At 40.8% G+C, this 21815-nt stretch overlaps 1 protein-coding gene across 2 annotated transcripts; it reads left to right on the top strand.

The window, feature by feature from the left end:
* Positions 1-2482: 2482 nt before the first annotated feature.
* On the top strand, positions 2483-18351 carry LOC117481424 (tumor necrosis factor receptor superfamily member 14-like). Of its 2 annotated transcripts, none has more exons than XM_034129102.1 (7): positions 2483-2737; positions 13568-13660; positions 13894-14019; positions 16389-16538; positions 17029-17113; positions 17935-18072; positions 18214-18351. In XM_034129102.1, exons 1-7 carry the CDS (start codon positions 2713-2715, stop codon positions 18299-18301), a joined length of 705 nt encoding a protein of 234 aa, XP_033984993.1. In that variant the 5' UTR covers positions 2483-2712; the 3' UTR covers positions 18302-18351. The 2 variants fall into 2 exon arrangements, with proteins under 2 accessions (XP_033984993.1, XP_033984992.1); XM_034129101.1 differs by having other exon boundaries at positions 2484-2737; positions 18202-18351.
* The last annotated feature ends 3464 nt before the right edge of the window (positions 18352-21815 follow it).

Consider the following 21815-nt stretch of genomic DNA (forward strand, 5'->3'; position numbering starts at 1 on the left):
AGGAGAGGCTGTGTGAATGACTTTACATTGTGGATAAGGGTGGATAGCCCCCATTGTTCTGTGTGTCAAAATGAAAGACAGCCCACACACCTATCAATCATCAAACCGTGGGGTCTTATCGATGTATTGTTAGAAATTAAAATCAATGTTTTATGGCATAATTTAGTCTAAAACATACCGTCAGTTTAAAAGCAGTCTTATGAAGAACTCATTGATTTCAGTATTGTGTTCACACCTTAAAAGGTGTGAAAGGAGGGATTGTTAGAAATTAAAATCAATGTTTTATGGCATAATTTAGTTTAAACATTCCGTCAGTTTAAAAGCAGTTTTATTCTGAAAATCCTTCATTTCCGGTTAGCATTAGCATGTGGCTAACGTTTTGAAACCGTGAATTGAAGGTGAAATGACATGTGATGTTGTACACTAAACACACTGGAATTAGCACTCAATTATTGACGCTGAATAACGTTTATCAGGGAATGTTTAAATAACCACAGACACCAGAAGGATGTAATTTAGCAACAAAAAAGGCAGGAATTGCATTGGACCCGCCCCCCCGATGACGCTGGCCAATAGGAGAAGACCTCAGATGACAACAGGAAGACCAAGCCAAGAATCAGGCAGTTTTTCTCCTCCTGACCTGGGCTGACCAACACATGGGGAGAGTGTCTCCGCTTGCAATTTCATTTGTAAACCACCGCATCTTTTGTGTAATTAAATGCTGTTAACTTTTATAAGCTTGCCTTGACTCTTTTCAGTAGTGATGACAAAATGAAGCTTTGAATGAAGCATCGAACCACTTGTGTCGGAAATAGGTTCATTTCTCGAAGCTTCAGTTACAGCGACCTCTCCTGGCGAAGTGCAAGGCTGCAGTGGGTTTAACGTATCTTTGCCTTGACAAATATTCGATGCACACACACACTAAGACTGAATATCATGTTCTATTTGCAATTAAAGATTGATAATTGTGTGTATTGGGTTATTGAGAAGAGACTAGAGAGTGCTGGAAAAAAATGTGGGCGGAGAGGGCCTTTTATCAGTTATCGAAGTATTAAAGTTGAAAAGCAATGATTAAAAGTTCATCCTTTCCGGGCTTTGAACCAGCTGCGCGGAGGAAATCACCGTATTCGGGCCACCGGCTCTATCCACTGGGCTATCTATTCCTTAAACTAAAGAGCTGTTTCTATATTACTCATTGTCTTTTTGTTCACAACTTCTCCACATTTCAAAGTGTTTCCCGACCCAGAACGACCTATCTTTCTTCCTGGCTTGCTCTATAATGATCCAATTCAAATGCAATACCAACAACAACTCAACAGCAACAACGTCTACGACAACAACCCACACATTGCACATTGTTTAGAGCGGTTATAAAGTGTTGAAGCGCTCAAATTCGAAACTGTTTCAACCTGTCACCTGTCAGAATAGAGACGAGGCAGTGCATTGAATCGCGTGATTGGACCGCGAGTGTCAAGTGATTCATTCAGGAAATGAAGCAGTTGCTGGTTCGGACGTCACATGTCACGTGATTTGAAGCAGTTGCTGCTACTGACGTCATATGTCACGTGATTTGAAGCAAGCTTCGAATCACTGCTTTTATGGAATAGGAAGTCCAGGGTTGAAGCTCCGTTCGAAGCTTCAGTGTCAAACTGCCATCACTACTTTTCAGTCTCTCCTGCTCTCGGGGTTCAAGAATATCTAACAGTATATAGAGATGTACTACAGCAAAAGTATTCTCCGTCGGGACTTCCTGCAACAACACCACGCCGTTATTGTGATTCTGATTGTCCAGAAGACATTATCAAAGATGTTTTATTGAGAAGATGATCACTACGTGACAAAAGTTTTCAAAACCGTTTCTAGTCTTCGGTATTTCCAGACAAGTGGCAACTGAAATCAATCTTACTAACTGCTGTCTGTGCAATTTACTCCGCGCGAGTTGGCGGACTTTATTTTGCTTATTTTAACATCATTTTTCATGGTGGGGCTAAGCCATTTCTTGGTATGGCAGCCTGTAGCCTACCCCAGCCATACCATAGCGCCGCCACTGGCTGTACGTGTGTGTGGTACAGTGTGTAGGTGTGTGTGTGTTGTACAGTGCGTAGATGCGGCGGACAGTCGGGGGTCTCAGTTAGTTTGGTGTCCTGTGCTTACTTTTAATACTTGTAAATACAACTTTTGGCCCGTAATTTCAATTCCCCATTTCAGCGACCAGAGAGAGGGGGGGGGGGGATATATTCAGTCTCTGATTGTGTTACGTTATTATGAGAGTGCTCTCATACTTGTTTGATTCTGAAATTGTATATATTTATATAAATATATGTGTTGCATTATACCGCACTGTGAATGAACACATCTGTCCATCAGACAGAGGGCTGCTGTGCCTCCTGTCATCATTAATGGGCGTCTCTTTAAAATTTAAAAGGAGAGGAGTTCTCATTTCTCTAACCGCCTGCTGCTTCCTCTCCTCTCTTCGGTCGGGGGGTTCCCCTCCTCAGTCCTCCGCTCGCATGTCCTGTGGGTGGGACTCAGGTCTCAAGTCTCGAGGATGAATCGAGAAGCCTATAGTCTATGCTGTTAACATTTCATGATCCAGCCTCGACAGGAAGAAGACGGAATTCTCCACTAGCATTAGGAACCTGTAAAATCTATATGTTTTGCTTTTGTTTGTAAAACGTAATGTCAATATGAGATAGATAGTCATGCGTTACGATGCTCGCAGTGTTTGTTTTCCTCGGTGAGTATTTTACAGGGTTCATGACGAACTTTGGCAAAGAACTGTGTTAGTTTGTTAAAGTAAGAAAGATAATGACAGATTCGAGCTAGACGGATCAATAACCTAAACAAAACGTTAAAAATACTAACAACGTTACTGTAATATTCTGTTCTATGGACATATAAGTGTCTACATAAACAGATGAAGCGGACTACTTGTGACATTCCGAGTGTCCATCTTTATTCAACTGGCGCGTAACATGCACACATGCCTTACGTCATTAACGTGATCTCCGTAATCAAAGATCTTGTATTCACCAAGATGTTACATCCCCCTTCTTTAGAAAAGAATAGTATAGCTGCCATAACAAATTATAACCATATGCATTTAAAGCATTTAAAATGAATGTGCGTCTTAAGGCACTATATCTACTAATTGTGATTACTCTATCACTGAGGGAATATTATAAGGCTGGTACATCAACATTTAGTAAACACTTCTGCAGTTAAACTTATCTTTTTTGAACAGTTGCCCAGAAATCATTCTAATAGAGCATGTCGTACTGCTTCTGAAACAAAACTGTTTTTAAATTTCTAAACAAACAAAAATCACAGTGCATTGTCAGTGTTGCATTATAAACAGATTCACTCAAAGTGCACTGTCAGTATTGCATTTCCCTTTCCTTTCTTTTTTCATAGGTCTAACACCTCTCTTGGCTTCACTATGCGGCCTGATCTTGTGATTTTATTGTAAACAATGTGTGATTGCTCTCTGGGGCCTGTTTGTTTCTCAGTGTCCTGCTGCAAAGTCTCAGTGTTCTCAGGCTCCAACTGCTCGTCTGATGGAGTCTCCTGATCTGTGTCACTCTCACACGTTTGTAGAAGGTGACGCCTGTTGCGCCGAAACTTGTGACCTCCGTCCGTGCAGATGTTGTAGGATCTCTGGGTACCTGCTGGCTCGACTACTGTTGCAGGTTTCCATGTCCCTGTTGGAAGCTGGAAGCGGATCGTGGCTCCCACTGGTAGTGCAGGCAGTGATCTGGCATTCCTGTCATAATATTGTTTTTGTCGTGTTTGACACTGTTTTCTCCTGCTGTGAACGGTGCTGTGACAGGCAAGCTCTGGTTGTAGATGCTTTTCAGTGGTGGGAAGGATGGAACGCAGACGCTTGCTCATGAGTAGCTGCGCTGGCGATTTCAAACCATCCACTGGTGTGTTTCTATACTCCAACAAGCTGAGGTACAGGTCAGTTCTCTGAGCGTGTGCTTTGTCCATGAGAGCTTTGGCAGTCTGAACTGTTTTTTCTGCTAGCCCGTTGCTCTGTGGATACAGAGGACTGCTTGTGACATGCTTGAAGTCCCATGCATGAGCAAAAGTTTTAAACTCTTGTGAACTGTAGCAAGGTCCATTATCGCTGACTAGTGTCTGCGGTATTCCAAATCGAGCGAACATGGCCTTCAGCTTTTGGATGACTACTGAGGAGGTGAGGCTGGTGATTTTTTCTACCTCAAAGAACCTACTATAATAGTCAACTACAACTACATAGTCAGTACTGTTCCATGTGAACAGATCAGTGGCTATTACTTGCCAAGGTTGTTCTGGGATTGGGTGTGAGATCATAGGCTCTTTTGGGAGTGAGCTGCGTCGCTCAAGGCAGGTACTGCAGGTCCCTACTAATGTCTCTATCTGCTTACCCATCCTTGGCCAGAACAGCACATCTCTTGCACGTTGTTTGCACTTTTCCATCCCTAAGTGTCCAGTGTGAATGCGTGAAAGCATTTCAGCCCTGAGTGAGTGCGGCACGATGATTTTCTCTCCTTTCAGTAGGATGCCATCTGTCTCTGATATCTCATCCCTATGATTCCAATACTCTGAGACTGCAGGTGGACATTTTTTGTTTTTCTCGGGCCACCCTGCTTGGATCACCTGTCTCAGCACTGAGAGCTGCTCATCTTTGGCTGTAGCGGCTCTGATCTCTGCCATTTTGCGGTCGCTTACCGGAGCGTTGCTGATCACAGTGTGTATTTGGTAGTCCATGCCCTCACTCATGGAGCGGTCGTAACACTCAAGTGGCTTTCTGGACAGAGTGTCTGCGACGGGGATTTGTTTTCCTGGTTTGTGCTCGATAGTGATGTCATATCTCTGTAGCTGCAGTATCATGCGTTGCAGACGCGGTGGTGCAGCTGCTAAGGGCTTACGCATGATTGACTCAAGTGGCTTATGATCTGACTCGACGATCACCTGTCGTCCATACAGGTATTGATGAAACCGCCTACATCCAAAGAGCACTGCGTATAGCTCCTTTTCGATTTGAGCATAGTTCTCTTCAGTTTCAGTCAGTGTCTTTGATGCGTATGCGACTGGTTTCTCTTCCTGGAGCAGGACAGCTCCTAAGCCGTGTTTGGAAGCATCGACTTGTAACTTCACATCCTTTGTGTGATCGAAGTAGGTGAGTACTGGGCCAGGCTCCTGTGTTAGGATGTCTTTTACTCGTTGGAAGGCTGCATCATGATTTGAGTCCCACACAAACTCACTGTTTTCCTTTATCAGTTGCCGGAGTGGAGCTGTTGCCTCTGACATTCTCGGGGCGAACCTGGAAAGGTAAGTGACCATGCCCAGTATGGTCTCCAACTCTGCCTTGCTTTGTGGGTTAGGCATTTCTTTGATGGCCTTAATCTTGTTCGGGTCAGGGCGGATGCCTTCTCGTGTCAGCTTGTGCCCAAAATAGCTTACCTCAGGCACACAGATTTTGCACTTGTCCTGATTCAGCTTTATGCCTTTTTCTCTGGTTCTCTCCAGCATGGCACGCAGGCTAGCGTCGTGCTCCTCTTTGGTGCGGCCGTAGACTATGATGTCATCTACGATGGCGGCAACGCCTGGAAGCCCCTCATAGGCCTCATCCACTCTCCTCTGGAACTCATCCTGTGCAGATATGATTCCAAAAGGCAGTCTCTTGAAACGGTACCTGCCGTAGATCGTGTTGAACGTGGTTAGCATAGATGAGTCGTGTGTGAGTTTTATATTCCAGTATCCAGATCTGGCGTCTAGTACACTGAAATACTGTGCTCCAGCCAGTTTTGGTGTGACGTCATCTAGAGTAGGGAGTGGATAGTGGGGTCTGGATGGCTTTGTTCAGGGCGCGGGGGTCTAGGCATATTCTCAGCCTATTTGTTTTCGGCTTTTCCAACACTACTAGTGCATTAACCCATTCAGTTGGCTCTGTGACTTTTTGGATAACGTCCAGTTTTTCCATGTCGTCCAACTCATTCTTGAGCCGGTCACGCAGAGCATATGGGATGCGACGAGGTGGACATACCACTGGTGGTACAGAGGGTTTTAGTTGGAAACTGCATTCTCCAGGAAACAGTCCGATGCCTTCAAACACATCAGCAAACTCTTCCATCATGGTTGTGTGTGTTATCGGCTTTGCATCAACTACATGTATCATTTTGACTAGGTTTAAATCTAGACATGCTCTTAAGCCTAACAGAGGTGGAGCATTTGTATGGACTATGTCAAAACCTACCATGGCTGTTTTCTCACCGTGTTTACATGTCAGTCTACATGTTCCTTCTGCTTTTATCCTGTGCCCACCATAATCTGAGAGTTTGCTTGATGGGGGGCCTAGTATTACACTTCCATATATCTCGCGGAATGTGTCTGCTGGTATAATACTAGTCTGAGCACCAGTGTCCATTTTAAACTTCAGTTTGTGCCTCGCTTTTCCTATTTCTACTTCTGCATATGCCTGTTCTCTATCTGTGTTTTCATGCTCTTTTATGATAGCATCAATATAGAGTTCTGGTTCTTCTAGTGACTGTTCGGCACTGTTTGAGATGGTATGCAATTTTCTGGGATTATATCTCGTCTGTGGCTGCTGTGTTTGTGACCTACACACTTTAGCAAAGTGGTTGGGCTTATTGCATTTGCTGCATTGGCGACCCTTTGCTGGACATTCCTCAGTGCGACTGTGCTCCCTCCCGCATGCTCCACATTCCTTGCTCCTCACGGTGCTGTTACGATCATTCCATGTCGTCTTGTGCCCACGGGATGCTTGGTCTGCTCTAAAAGGTTTTCTGCTAACTGCGTGAGCAGAGCGACTGTCGTGGCTAGCAGCGGGGGTTAGCATTGTCTTTAGCTGCTGCTGTGATAGCTCATGTGAACGTGCAATGTCAATGGCTTTCTCTAGCGTCAAGTCTGGACCGTGACATAGCAGTTTTTCGCGCACTCTTTGTGAGTTTGTAGCAAAGACAATCCTGTCTCTAATCATTTCCTCACTGTTTGGGTAGTTGCAGTCTTTACTTAGCAATTTTAGCTCCGTTACAAACTGGTCGAAACTCTCACTGTCTCCTTGGATTTTTTCATGAAATTTATAGCGTGCAAATATGGGATTTGCTTTCGGAGTTACATAAGCTTCATAACCGTCATAGTACGTTTTTAGTACCTTACTCTGGTCTTCTGTGAGAGTCCATGTGTTAAAGACGTCTCTGCCTTTTTCCCCAATCCATAGGAGTAGATAGCTACATTTTTCCTCCTCGTCTTTAGCATGTAGCGGGCCTGAAAACATTAGCTGCACATGCTGCCGACATTTTCTCCATGCGTCCGGCAGATTAGACGAGTCCCAGTCCATTCGTGGTGTTGGAACGCCTGTGTTCTCCATCTTCCGTCGTCAGGTCGATGATAACTGAACTAACTCTGACACCATGTAATATTCTGTTCTATGGACATATAAGTGTCTACATAAACATATGAAGCGGACTACTTGTGACATTCCGAGTGTCCATCTTTATTCAACTGGCGCGTAACATGCACACATGCCTTACGTCATTAACGTGATCTCCGTAATCAAAGATCTTGTATTCACCAAGATGTTACAGTTACGTGTTAAATCAGACTTTAGTTCCACCTGGAGTAAATTCACAAATTTAATTTACAGCGCTGAGCGAACAATCCTCCGTGTTTGAACCTCTTAAATCGCTGCATAGCCGATTTATTTGGACTGGATTATCCCAGAGAGGCTAAACATTCTTTATAACACACTTTGAGATTTGTGAAACCTTAATTCTATTTGTGAACATTTAAAAAATGGAGATTTCAGTGCTTTTTTCGCATCTAGACCACAGAAGACCAGGTCCTGATCTAAAACCACTAGAACTAGACTCATCAAATCTGGACTGGATTATCCCAGAGGGTCTAAACATTCTTTATAACACAGTTTGAGATTTGTGAAACCTTAATTATATTTGTGAAAATACAAAAAAGGGAGATTTCAGTGCTTTTTTCGCATCTAGACCACATTAGACCAGGTCCTGATCTAAAACCACCAGACCTAGACTCATCAAATCTGGACTGGATTATCCCAGAGGGTCGAAAGATTCTTTATAACACAGTTTGAGATTTGTGAAACCTTTATTCTATTTTCGCATTGTCTTGTCTTCCCCTGTGCTCCATGTCTGTTTGTCGTCGTGTCTCGTCTATGATACCTACCCCATTCACACCAACGGTGTTTCAGGGCCGGTTCGGAGCTGGAGCTTGAAAAGCACCGGGTTTTCCTGTTCACACCGCAGCGGAGCAGCCTCTAAGCTCCGGAATCCGGTTCGTTTCGAGCACCAAAAAGTTGTCCGTCTAGAAGCAAGAACCGCATACGTCACGCTTACGTCGGAGGGGGGCGAGATTAACCTGAGCTAACAGTTAAGGCGAGTACGGCAAATAAAAGTTGTAACCAGCAGTAGTGCTGAGCAAAGTGACTACCACACACTTGTTAAAAAAAAACACGCTTTATAAAGTCAGGCAACACTAACCAGGCTTCGTGTGATTCTGTTTATTTGTACCTTATACTTTAGAGCCGTGTGAGCTAACCCGGAGCTAACGGGAGAATACACTCCCGTTGAAGAGCAGCCAGCACTGCAGCGGTCGGTAAATGCCGCTGAAACACATTAATAAACAATGAACCACGGCACTCTGGAGAAAAGTATAAGGTTGGAGAAGTCGTTATTTAATTTAATCTGGCTTCGTATGATTAAAAGCAACACGATCATCGACCCGACGCAGTCCCCGGCCCGTTGTTGGAGAAAATCAGCGACGTAAACTGTGACGTCATGACGCAGCAGCGGCAGCACCAGTCGGGCTTCTGAGCGGTGTGAAAAGAGCCGGCGCTAAACCGAAGAACCGGTTCTGAACCAGAAAAGCTCTAGCACGGAGCTAGAAGGGGAAAAGCCTTGGTGTGAAAGGGGTATCAGTCTCTTTGCCCTCGTCCATGCTACCTGTCACGCTCCATGTTTGTTCCTGAGGTTTTTTGTCTTGATCCTTCCTCGTACTTCCCCGGTTTTGGTATGTTAAGTTGTTCCTTGTTTTCTTTTGTCATTCAGCTTTGGGAAATAAAGCTCGCTTTTTGTTACCTGACCTTTTAGTCCTTTTACTGCATTTGGGTCCTATTTTTCCCGAACCCTGACACTGACCCCTAGATTCCACCGGGTCCGTCTGCGGCGCGTTACGGCCGCGTTACGGCTGCGCCGCGGCGACCGCGGCGATCGCGGCCACTCTAGTCAATGGGTGCTATTCCACCACACGTGGCGCGTTACGGCTCAGAAGCGTCCCAGAAGCGTCTCGGCGCAGGGCTCCTCTAAAATTAGGATTGAATCCTATTTTTGTCGCGGCGCAGCCGTAACATAAGGTCGGTCAGGCAGGAAGTGGAACGTTCAGAGCATATATAGCATATATATATAGATATATACACACACAAACAAACAAATTTTGCAGACCCTATCCCTCCGTAGTCTTTCAAGTAGGAGGAGAAATGCCAGCATTCTCCTCCGGTTTACAGGCACTGTGTAAATTATATATAATAATTATGATGATGAATGCATTTTTTTACCACTAAAATACAGCAACACATCTTTGATTCATGTAGTTTATAACTGGAATATTGCAGTTATTATTAACTTTGTCTGTACAAAGTGCTAGGGGGTGCTAGTGACTTATCCGAGCGGCCCACATCGTCCGACCGGCCCACTTCACTACCGGCCCATCGGGATTCGTCCTGAACGTCCCGATGGCCAGTCCGCCCCTGCTTCAGAACATGTATAGTCACAGGGGTCGGCAACCCCTGGCACGCGTGCAGCATTGGCACGCGGCACCGTAACCAGTGGCACACTAGGAATAAGTGGAATAAGTGTGCAAACATATTTAAATTGTATTTTCGGATCCTGAACGAGACCGCCGCCAGAGCGCGTCTCCCCGTTACCTGCAGAAGGAAGCCATGCACGCACGCAACGCACCCCCCTCTTTAAATCCAGGTGACTTTCTGCCGCTTTCCTCCGTGGTGCAGGGCTGATCGTTCACAAAAAAGCACTTCACAAATTGCAGTACCCATCAGGAGCTTTACAAATGCCGCAGTTTTTTGCGTGGCTGTGTCTTTAGTTGAAAGCCCAGTGGCGATCTGCTCATCTCTCATTGAAATAATATGCTACAAAGGGGCGGACTGGCCATCTGTGTGTTGAACTTTCATGTCGGCTCCCAGACCGTAGTCGAGGAGGGCAGAAGCAACAAGCTTCAGGTTCAATAACCCACTTTAGCATAAATGACTGGAGAGAGGCGAGCTCTTCTTGGGAGGCCGTTGCATTTATTTAGCTGTTCTTCTGTTTCACAAAATACATCACAGACCTCTGTTTTTCTGCTGCCTCGTTTCACTTCCAGAAACGTACACACGCTCGCTCACTCTCGCTCTACCATCCACACACACACATGCACCCGCCACACCCCTCTCTCTCTCTCTCTCTCTCTCTCTCAAAGGGACAGCGATCTCATCTCACTCTGCATGACCCTAATATCATAACATGTGTGTTCTGGAGAATATTATGCCGTTTAAACCAATTATTTAAATGTGTTTGTTAAATTCGGTATCATGTAAGTTGCGCTGACAGGTCCCTCCCCTTCTCGATCGTTGGCACGCTGATAACAATTTTTTTTTTGAATGGCACTTCATATCAAAATGGTTGCCGACCCCTAAAAACCATCTTGAATTTATTTGTAGAAAGTTAGTTTGTTATTTAACAGGTAGGAGACTTTTTAGTTTCATACATTTTCAAAAATACATTGTTAGAATTTCTAAAAAGTACAAACCACTAAAATAATGTAAATGAAGCAAAAGGCTCCTGAAATCCTTTCACATGTACTCACCAGTGTAACGCTGCCTTGCTGGGGTCCCAGTATATTTAAACTGCATGGGATGACGGCTACTAATGAGCACTGCACATGATATATATATTTGGAATGCTTTATTGATTGAAGTGGGGGCTGCATTTTGAATTCTTAAACAAGTTATGCTTGTCAGACTGTGGCATGACCTTTGCAACACAAATATAATAAAGTGAGCATGTTTAGCAAGTTTTGATATTGTTACATGCTGTTTATACTTTTTTTGACAGTGTAAAGCTATGATTACTAATGTACATATAGCTTTACACTGGTATGATCTGGAACTGTGACAGGCTCTGAAAGACTCCACTTCCGTAGTTGCACTTATAAAGGGAAACAATGGCCTTAATGAGTCCAACTGGTCACAAAAACCAAACATTTTTAGATTTTTAGGGTTTTAGATCAGGACCTGGTCTTATGTGGTCTAGATGTAGAAAAAGCAGCAAAATCTTCCTTTTTTGTATTTTCACAAATAGAATTAAGGTTTCACAAATCTCAAACTGTGTTATAAAGAATCTTTAGACCCTCTGGGATAATCCAGTCCGGATTTGATGAGTCTAGGTCTAGTGGTTTTAGATCAGGACCTGGTCTTCTGTGGTCTAGATGCGAAAAAAGCACTGAAATCTCAATTTTTTTAATTTTCACAAATAGAATAAAGGTTTCACAAATCTCAAACTGTGTTATAAAGAATGTTTAGACCCTCTGGGATAATCCAGTCCAGATTTGATGAGTCTAGTTCTAGTGGTTTTAGATCAGGACCTGGTCTTCTGTGGTCTAGATGCGAAAAAAGCACTGAAATCTCAATATTTTTAATTTTCACAAATAGAATTAAGGTTTCACAAATCTCAAACTGTGTTTTAAAGAATGTTTAGACCCTCTGGGATAATCCAGTCCAGATTTGATGAGTCTAGGTATAGTGGTTTTAGATCAGGACCTGGTCTTCTGTGGTCTAGATGCGAAAAAAGCACTGAAATCTCAATTTTTTAAATTTTCACAAATAGAATTAAGGTTTCACAAATCTCAAACTGCGTTATAAAGAATGTTTAGACCCTCTGGGATAATCTAGTCCAAATAAATCGGCTATGCAGCGATTTAAGAGGTTCAAACACGGAGGATTGTTCGCTCAGCGCTGTAAATTAAATGTCCCTTAACTTTCCCCTTAACTTCCGAATCGGAAGCCAACTTCACCGTCGTATTTGACGACTACCTTGTACTTCTACCCCACTACAATTCAGAGGTAAATGGTGTACTTCTACTCCACTACATGTATTGAATACCTTTAGTTACTTTACAGATGTGGATGAATGATGTGAAATATAATCAAGTGTTAAATCAGACTTTAGTTCCACCTGGAGTAAATTCACAAGCTACCCTGCAGTATACAAAGTCATTCAAACTAGCTGCACCTTTACCAGCTTTGAGAACACTTTAATGTGTGTTTGTTTGTGTATGTACAAAGTAACTGAGGGTTCAAATAAATCTAGTGGATTTAAAGAACAATAGTCATTAATTTATTTTATTGTACAACGTATTCAATAACTTCAGTTATAAAGAAAGTGTGCTAATAACATCACTTCACACATTAATGGGTCCCTGCTGCTTATAGTACACCAATACTTTAGGGGAAATATATTTATGAAGTATTTGACTGATTTGTTTTCTCGTAAAACATTTGTAATTATTTCCCTTTAATGCATTGTAGTGCTACCGAAAGGACTTCACACATTTTTGGTCTCCTGCTGCTAATACTACTATCGATAATTATTGGGGAAATAAATGCAATAAACATAATATAATGAATAATGCAAGCAGGTAAAACTATAGGGGTCTCCTGGACATCATCTTAGTGTCAATATACTTTGGACCAGGAACATTAGGATCATTAAAATAATTTATTTAAAAAATAAGTGTTGTAGCTTGACCTACATGAGACAATTAATGTGTGAAGGGATTTTGGTAGAATTGACACAATAAAAAATTGCAAAAGCTATTTCTGCACTTTTAAGTCTTGTAGTATAACAAACAGATTGACATTATTACATGAAGTGGTTTTGGAAGCAACATATTGCATACTTGGACAGATACTCAATATTTTTCTCAAGGGAAATTCACCAAAATTATTCAAAGGCATCTTTCTACAAAACATTGATTTAGTTCAGCCTGCAGGAAACCCTTGATGTGTAAAAGGATTTTGGTTACACTACACTGTAACATTTAGAAAATAGTTTTAAAGAAATATTCAACAAAATTATTCAATGGCTTATTTCTATAAAACAATTTGGTGTATCATGAAAAGTAAAAGTGCAAAAAGTATCAAACTCAATCGATTAAATGCATTAACATGTATCAACCAGAGACTGTATATACAGTAAATATATATATAGGTATACATTCAAAGTCAGGGATACATTGCAAAGTCTTAACTGGCACATCACAATTATGTGAATGTACAGACTCATACTACTTTCAAGTTTCAAGGCTTTTATTGTCATGTGTACATAGCTACAGTGTAGATATATCAATGAAAAACGTAGGTCGCAGGCTCCTCCAACAGTGCAACACAATACAACTGATAAAATACTGCAAGTAAATACAAATACAATAGAATATAAATAGTGCAAGAAGACTTAACACTGAACTGCTGTTTCTTTAACAGGGTGTGCGTACTTCGTGGCACCAGTCTTTCAGCTCTCCTGTCTTTCCAAGGAATATGTTTCAAAAGCTGGTTGTTGTCCTATGTGCAGAAAAGGTAAGTTATATCTAACAAGTATTACAAAATCAGAAGTCAGTGAGAGCATTTTAAAGGATGAATTTAACTGGGATTTCCGAAGCTGAAGTTGGCTTTGCTCCCTGAAGTGCTCCATCAAAGACCTGAAACGGGATGAACATAATTGTTACTGACTCTAATCTTAATTTTCTAATTGTAATTTGCCTTCATGTCTTGATGTTGAGATGCTGACAGAGTGTTTGCTTTTTGAACAGGAACCATTGTTCAGGAGGACTGCTCGTATGTAGCAGGCACACTCTGCAGCCGCTGTGAGAAAGGGACTTATATGAACCAACCCAACGGACTCAATAGATGTTTCACATGCACCTCCTGTGACTCAGGTATGTATTTAATGTGTTATTATGATGTCTTTGTAATCTTTTATGACAGTAACAGTGGATATCTTGGTGTCTTTGGACCGTTGGTTAGATAAAACCAGTTATTTGTTATACTTTGATGGATGCATTTCTCACTTTGCTGTGGCACTGTATACAAAACATGTAATCAGTTAAGATTAACATCACTTTATAAATCCCTGAGGGGAAATTCAGTTAAAGGATTTTATCAGTCTTGATAATGGAAATATTCCTAAATTGCAACACTGGTGCAGATTTAATAATCACCCCAAATATGTATTAACTAATAAATCAACCAAATGGCAACTGTGTTCCAAACGTAAACATATGTGCATATAAACATCTATGTAAGCATATGCTTACCTCTATGCACAGTAAATGAGGGGAATGCATAACATCAGATCTGCTTCAGGTCTCTTCACATGTGGAGAGGGGAGAAAGGAGGGAGGGGGGGTAAGTTAGATGTAGTCAACAAGCAGCTGCTACATTGGTTATACAAGGGTGAAGAGAGTTCTACAGTGTACAGGATACATGACAAGTCATATTCAATATAGACCAATAATAATAAATGTATAAAAATATTATTTTCTAAAACTCCAAGTCCATTAAACGCATCATTATTTTCCGATAATCTGTCGCTCAAATACAAATGATTGGACTGAAATATAACAGGCTTTTATGTAATTATTTTGTAAGTGCATTTAATAAGACGTCTATTATATTCCATCCACAATTCTCTTATTTCCTGCTTTAACATTTTATTTTTTATTTTTGTGATATATATCTATATATTTGTGTCTATATATATATATTACAGGGGTGCACATAACTGGTGCGTAACGTCCCTTATGTCACTGCGCGCCTTTGCGTACCTGATAGGTGATCAAAACACATATTTTGTCTACACGTGTTTCTTGTCAACACTCAATGGAGTAAACTACTAGACATGTCCAAAAAAACAAAACACATTAAGCATTTCGCTTCCTGCTAAAAATATTCGGACTTTCTTGGACTGATTGAACTGGGTGCTGGCCGAGTCGCGCAGGCCATAACCGACGGACCTGTGAAGCTTTACAGGAGGCAGAGGCTTAGATCACTGGGCGACAGAGTTGGACACCGTATGCACAGACAGGGCTGCTGTAAACGTCGGTGTGTACAACAGAATTGTACCAAAACTACGCCAACTGGCTGCGGTGGGAGACTCCCCTGTGCAAATTCTGTGCCCCGCGCACACACTGGAGAACTGCGCAAAATCAGCTGATCACAACGTTCACGCGCTGTGGTCAAGCTGCTGCAGTTTTATTTACAACAAGCAAAACACACAGCTGCAAACTTACTTACGGGTTAATGGAAGAGTTTGAAGTCAGACAGAGGTGGAAGAAGTACTCAGATCTTATGTAGGAATACTCTGTTACAGTAAAAGTCCTGCATTCAAAATGTTCCTCAAGTAAAAGTAGAAAAGTATTATCATCAAAATATAGTGAAAGTAGCGACAGTAAAAGTAGTCATTGTGCAGATTGGTCCATTTCAGAATAATATATATGATGTGTTTTATAATGATTGATCATTAAAGTGTTCTCAAAGCTGGTAAAGGTGCAGCTAGTTTGAATGACTTTGTATACTGCAGGGTAGCTTGTGAATTTACTCCAGGTGGAACTAAAGTCTGATTTAACACTTGATTATATTTCACATCATTCATCCACATCTGTAAAGTAACTAGAGGTATTAAATACATGTAGTGGAGTACAAGTACACCATTTACCTCTGAATTGTAGTGGGGTAGAAGTACTAAGTAGCATGAAATATAAATACTCAAGTAAAGTGCAAGTATCTCAAAATTGTACTTAAGTACAGTACTTGAATAAGTGTATTTAGAAATCAGATATGACTTCAAGTCATGAGATCATTTCTTAGTATTTGACCTCAGGAAATGCAAGGACTTCACAGTTTTGGCAACAAGTTTTGGAGAAGGCAAATTGGAGGCTTAAACAGGGACAGAGAGGTGCATCTGCAGCATCTTCATCATCTACCATGCAATAAGTGTAAATAGAGGACAGTGAAGGAGACAGTGAGGAAGACTACACTTATTAAAACCACGTGTGGGGTGAGTACCAAACGCTGTCTCCTGGTACTCATCTAAGTAACTCACTAAAAAAGTTATGTGCACCCCTGTATATATATCTATAGATAATATATATATACTGTATGTATATATATATATATACTGTATATATATATATCTATATATAGATATATATATGTTTTTCAAGAAAGCTGGCAAGTTGTGTGAGTTGGATTTTAAATATTATTTAGGTTAGCATACATTGACTGTTTCTTTCTGCTTGTTTCTTTAGGCCACGGCCTCTTTGTCCTGCAGGGCTGTTCAGAAACAACTGATACAGTCTGTGAAGTTATAGATGGCTATTTCTGCAAAGATGTGACAGGATGCAGTGCGGCACAGAAACATACAACATGTGTACCTGGCGAGAGGATAAAAGAACCTGGTAAGTAAAATGCAGGTCACACTCTCCTGACAGTGACTGTTTACATATGCACACTGAAGGCCTGGTCTTAATCATAAACTTAATATGATGTTTACATTACACAAAGTATCAGACAATCATTATATCAAATATGATCAAACTTTTGACTGGACTATAACCCGAGGTGCAGAAGCTCACATAACAGGCAGTAAACAGGAACCCCTCCCTGTTTCTTTATGAGTCCTGCAGCTATCACATGAGGGTTTCTGAAACAGATATGATGACCTCCTCGTACGTTTCAGTCTTGAAAGATAACCTTTAAATTACTCTCATCTTAAAATTGTGACTGGAGATGTACTGGTTCATTTCCTGAATGAACTTTTAGACAGTGATGACTGATCTCCTGCAGTGTGAACGTAAAAACACTAAATGAAGACACTGATGTGATGATGGATCATTACTGGATGTTGGCTGCTGTGTGACTAATCTCTCCTGTGTCCCCGTCTCTAAGGAACCAGCAGAGAGGATGCACAGTGTGAGCTTTGTCAGCCTGGCTTCTTTTCAAAGCATGGTGTGAATTGCAACGACTGGATAACGTAAGGCTTTGTTTGTTGTGGCATTACTCAAACAAGTAGGGCTCTTCCTGCCCTGCAACATCCAATCCAATCCAATCCATTTTATTTCTATAGCACATTTAAAAACAACAGAGTTGAACAAAGTGCTGTACATCATCAACTGTATAAAAACATAGCATAAATACATGAAAAACAGACAGGACATGAAACAAATGTAAAACACGAGACAATGAAACCAGATCAGAAGGCACAGACTGAGAAACTCTCCTACATGACGTAAAAACAATACAAGACTCTAGTAAGATAAAAACCCAAATGTAAAAGCACAAGTTTCACCTGGTCTGTAAATGCAAGGGAAAATAAATGGGTTTTTGAACGAGATTTAAAAACAGGCAGAGTTGGAGCAAGTCTAACCCGGAGGGGAAATTCGTTCCATACTTTTGGAGCTGCAACAGCAAAGGCTCTGTCTCCTCGCTGCTCTAACCTTGATTTAGGGACGACCAGAAGTAATCTGTCAGCAGACCTCAGTGACCGTGTGGGTGTGTATGGTTTTAAGAGATCTGCCATGAAATGACCACTTTGTTTCTGCAATAATTGGATTGCTGAAAAGAAGTTGTGATCTGTGGCTTTATTTGAATGTGTGATGAGCCAATCCTCCAGTTTCATTTAATTTAGTAACAAAACATAAATATCCTTCAATAGACTTTTGGGAAATCATTTGTTTTAATATTGATTGTTTTTGATGGGTGTATCATTACCTTTTTTGTAATAAAAAGTGATACAAAGTTTCATGTAATACACACAAAGTACTGAAGCTACTTTTCATTTCTCTTTTCTGTCAGGTGCTCAGAAACCCAGGTAAAGCTGAAGGAAGGAACCGAGAGCAGCGATGTTGTCTGTGGAGTTTCTTCAAGAAATCATTACATTGTCATTCCAGCAGTAATATTGTTTGAAATGACAATTGTTGCGCTTTTCATGAGGTTAGTGCTTGTTTTCCAACCTCCATACTCATTTCGAACATCATTCCCTACCATTTGATTTTCCAGTTACTTTAGGTGAATGGATATTAACTCTAAACTTTCCTTTTTTTCAACTGACCCTTTCCACAGTATCTCTTGCAGGGGCCATCTACTTGAATCCAACGCTAACGAACAAGACGGACGCATACAAAGTTTGGAATCGATGTGTGCTAAGCAGAGTTGGGTGTAACGCGTTACAAAGTAACTGTAATAATATTACTTTTGTCGGTAACGGAGTAGTGTAACGCGTTACTTTTATAATTCAGTAATCACACGACAGTTACTAACATTGCCCCGACACGCGTTACTTCGTTACTTTTATAAAATCAGTCATAATCACACTGACAGACAATAGGAGTTTCCGCCGCAGGTTTATATGTACGTAATCTGCGCGATCTCCGTGGAACACTGTACAAATCCCGTTTCAATAATTCCCCTCTACTCTAAAGTCGCATCTAAAACGCGATCTGATATAGCTGTGTATATTTTGTTATGTTTGATTGTTATATTCAATCTCATTAGCTACAGGCATTTTTTAAGCTTGTAAAGGGAAGATGGCACCTCTCACTCGCCACTCTGCTGTTCCACAGCGCCGCTTCCCCTCCCTCTGCTGAAATTATGAATGTAAGGCGTATAGTAATCATAGATAACACGGCAGGGTCCGTTACAGTTTGTTTTTATCTGATTTCAAATAAACAAAGTTTAGGGTTCTGTTTTAGCCCCCCTTCTTTTTGCCCTGTACATGCTCCCATTGGGCTGCATAATTAGCCAATTCAAGGGTGTCTCATATCACTGTTATGCAGATGATATCCAGATATACATCTCTTTCAAACCCGTCAAAATGGAAATTGTAAACACTCTCATCACATGTCTGTCTGCAATTGAGGATTGGATGTCAAGCAACTTCCTACAGCTCAATGCTTCAAAAACGGAAGTCTTGATTTTAGCGGCTGATAACATCGCCTCTACACTCTTAGAAATGAAATATGGATGTTGTTTGCATTAATTGCTTTTTTTATATTAAAACTACTAAGTAAATGCACTTTTTACAATTAAATCAAGAGACTTTAATTGCATTTATGTAAAAGTTCAAAGTTTTGGGATTACATTACCATGTTGTGTTGTATTTAAATGGTAAAGTTATTTAAAACGCACTGATTGTCCCAAAGTGCTTGCCGTACTTTCTCAGCACATGCGCTGTAAGACCGGGGACATGTGTCATTTGAATCCTGTGACTGTGAGATGACAGAACCGCATTTTTTCCCTTTCCTGTGCCATCCTGCGATGTTATGGTAAGTTTCTTAAATATTAACATATATTAAACACAAACGGTCCCTGAAATACAAAAGTTGATGTGTATTTTTGATTTCCCTGCTACCAACTGTATACTTTGATGATAGATTTGAAAAGCGGTGCAGCCTAGCTAACAGCTAGCTAACAGCTAGCTTAACGGTCACTTTTTAATTATGTTCCCTTGCACTTAAAAGTGTTAGAATATGTCACAAAAGAGGTGACATTTCAAGCTTTGTCTGTATAAGTCAATCGTTATGTATTTAATGATTTTAGCTTGATGTGGTTATAATAGTAATGTTAGCTCTTACCAAAAGTAAGTGGACACGTTTTTTCCCTCCTTTTTTAAATTTTTTTTTTTTAAATGTGCTTGATTTAAAGATTTGAGAGCCTGGTTGCAAACATCTCCAGTGCCAAAAAGGTCATAGTCGGTTAAGGTCTTCTAAGTCTATTAAAAATAACTTCATCAAGTGTAACGCCCTGAGGGAGGTTTTTTTGTTCAATTGTAAAGCTTATTTGGAAGAAATAAAAATCCCATCTGTGCACTGTACTGTTGCGTCAGCCGGAGCCGTGCCTGGTCGTTACGTTAATTATGTCGGCCAGGAATATCAAAGTGTGAATTATTTAAAGCATGTACAGGAACACACTCAACAAGCACATCTTCCATTAAGACAGCTCTTAAATAGACACGTAATTCACCCGAAAACGTGTTTCTTTATAATAATCAGAGAGAGAGAGCAAGATTAAATAGTGGCAGGTACTTCAGCCGCAGATGCCACTATTTGCTGAGACAACTGCGGCTGCTGAAGGGGTGTTACTCTGGGTGCCGAGCCAAGCGAATGTGTGTGGCAGTTGCCACTTACCTGCCGTGGCAACTGCTTGTGTTTAAACAGTAATTTATCGTGGAAAAGTATTTCCATGTTCTGCTACTCTGTAATTCTACTCAATTACATTTCAGTGGGAAATATTGTACTTTTACAACACTACATTTATTTGACACTTGTAGTTACCTTTTTAGATAATGTTTATATTCATATACATGTACTACTAATTTACTCAGTTCTTTCCAAAATATGCTCTATATTAACAAATCACAACATTAAAAAAATCTTGTATATATGTAGATTTTTTATTATAAGAACATTCATTTTTATTCTATGATGCAACCCTTTTACAAAAGGCTTTCTGCACAAAGTACTTTTTCTTTTGATACTTTATTATATTTGGCTAATAACACTTTGGAACTTTACCTTAAGTATTATTTTGAACTTGGGACTATAGCAAGTAATGGAGTATTTATACTTTTACTTTAGTACAGGATCTGAGTACTTTTTCCACCACTGCTTAAGATCCAGTAATGGGTTGCTATATCCTGCACCTCACACCCTGAATTATGTTAATGGCTGCAATAATAGTTGTTATTTACAATACATTTGGATCATTAACACATTTCTCTTTTTCTCTAGGTTTTGAATGTGGAGATGCAAACAGTGTACTGAGACTCAATCTACAAGGTACCAATTACTGAAGCACTATAAATTAAAACACGGCCATTTTGGTCAGAGACACCCATATCCATGCACATACTATGAATGCCCATGCTCTTTCAAAACATGGAATGCTCTTAAAACCCATTTAAGTAGATGTCATGTTGAATCTTTACCTGTATTAAGTGCAGAGCTATTTTAATAGATGCACATGTATAAGAAAAGAACCTCAGCTGAAATTCTTTGTTTGGTTTACACCAGTAGATGTCCTGTCCTTTCTGCTATGACACTTGATGGATATTATTAGCTTTAAACAAAACATTTGAACCTGTATCACAATGTGTTGCAGGTAAACGCAGAATTCACCCGCATCACCACCGTTCCGCTGCTGCCTACCTTCATGTCTCAACTGGATCGCCATTCGTCTCAGTTGATGAAGGTTTTCAAAAAGAAGGGGGGAACAGCAGGACGCAATTTGGGCCTGATCATGGCAGCCATGGACAAGGTATGTAGTTGTAATAAATTGTGTAGTTTGGGCACTGCAACACCATATTCTCTTTATCTCTCTCTCTTGTTGTCCCTCTCATATAAATATATTTTAACCTCTCTGACCCCCTTTCTTTGACTTGCCAAAAATCAGCACACAAGCATAATCAGTATTCTTGTGTGAAGATTTTGAAAATGTGTTTGTCCCTCAGGATCCCACAGTTGAAACACGACGGGACTGTGTCCTTAAAGCGCTCTGCGTCTACATGAATGAAAGTTCCGAGAGCTTCATAAAGGAATATTTGGTAAGTTGAAACATAGCCAAACACAGATATATATATATATATATATACACCTGAACATCAGCAGGAGAGGACTCTTTAAAGTAGAGACACTACATACTGATATACTCCTGAACATCAGCAGGAGAGGACTCTTTAA

The sequence above is a fragment of the Trematomus bernacchii genome, unplaced genomic scaffold, assembly GCF_902827165.1.
Source record: "Trematomus bernacchii unplaced genomic scaffold, fTreBer1.1, whole genome shotgun sequence".
Classification (NCBI taxonomy): domain Eukaryota; kingdom Metazoa; phylum Chordata; class Actinopteri; order Perciformes; family Nototheniidae; genus Trematomus; species Trematomus bernacchii.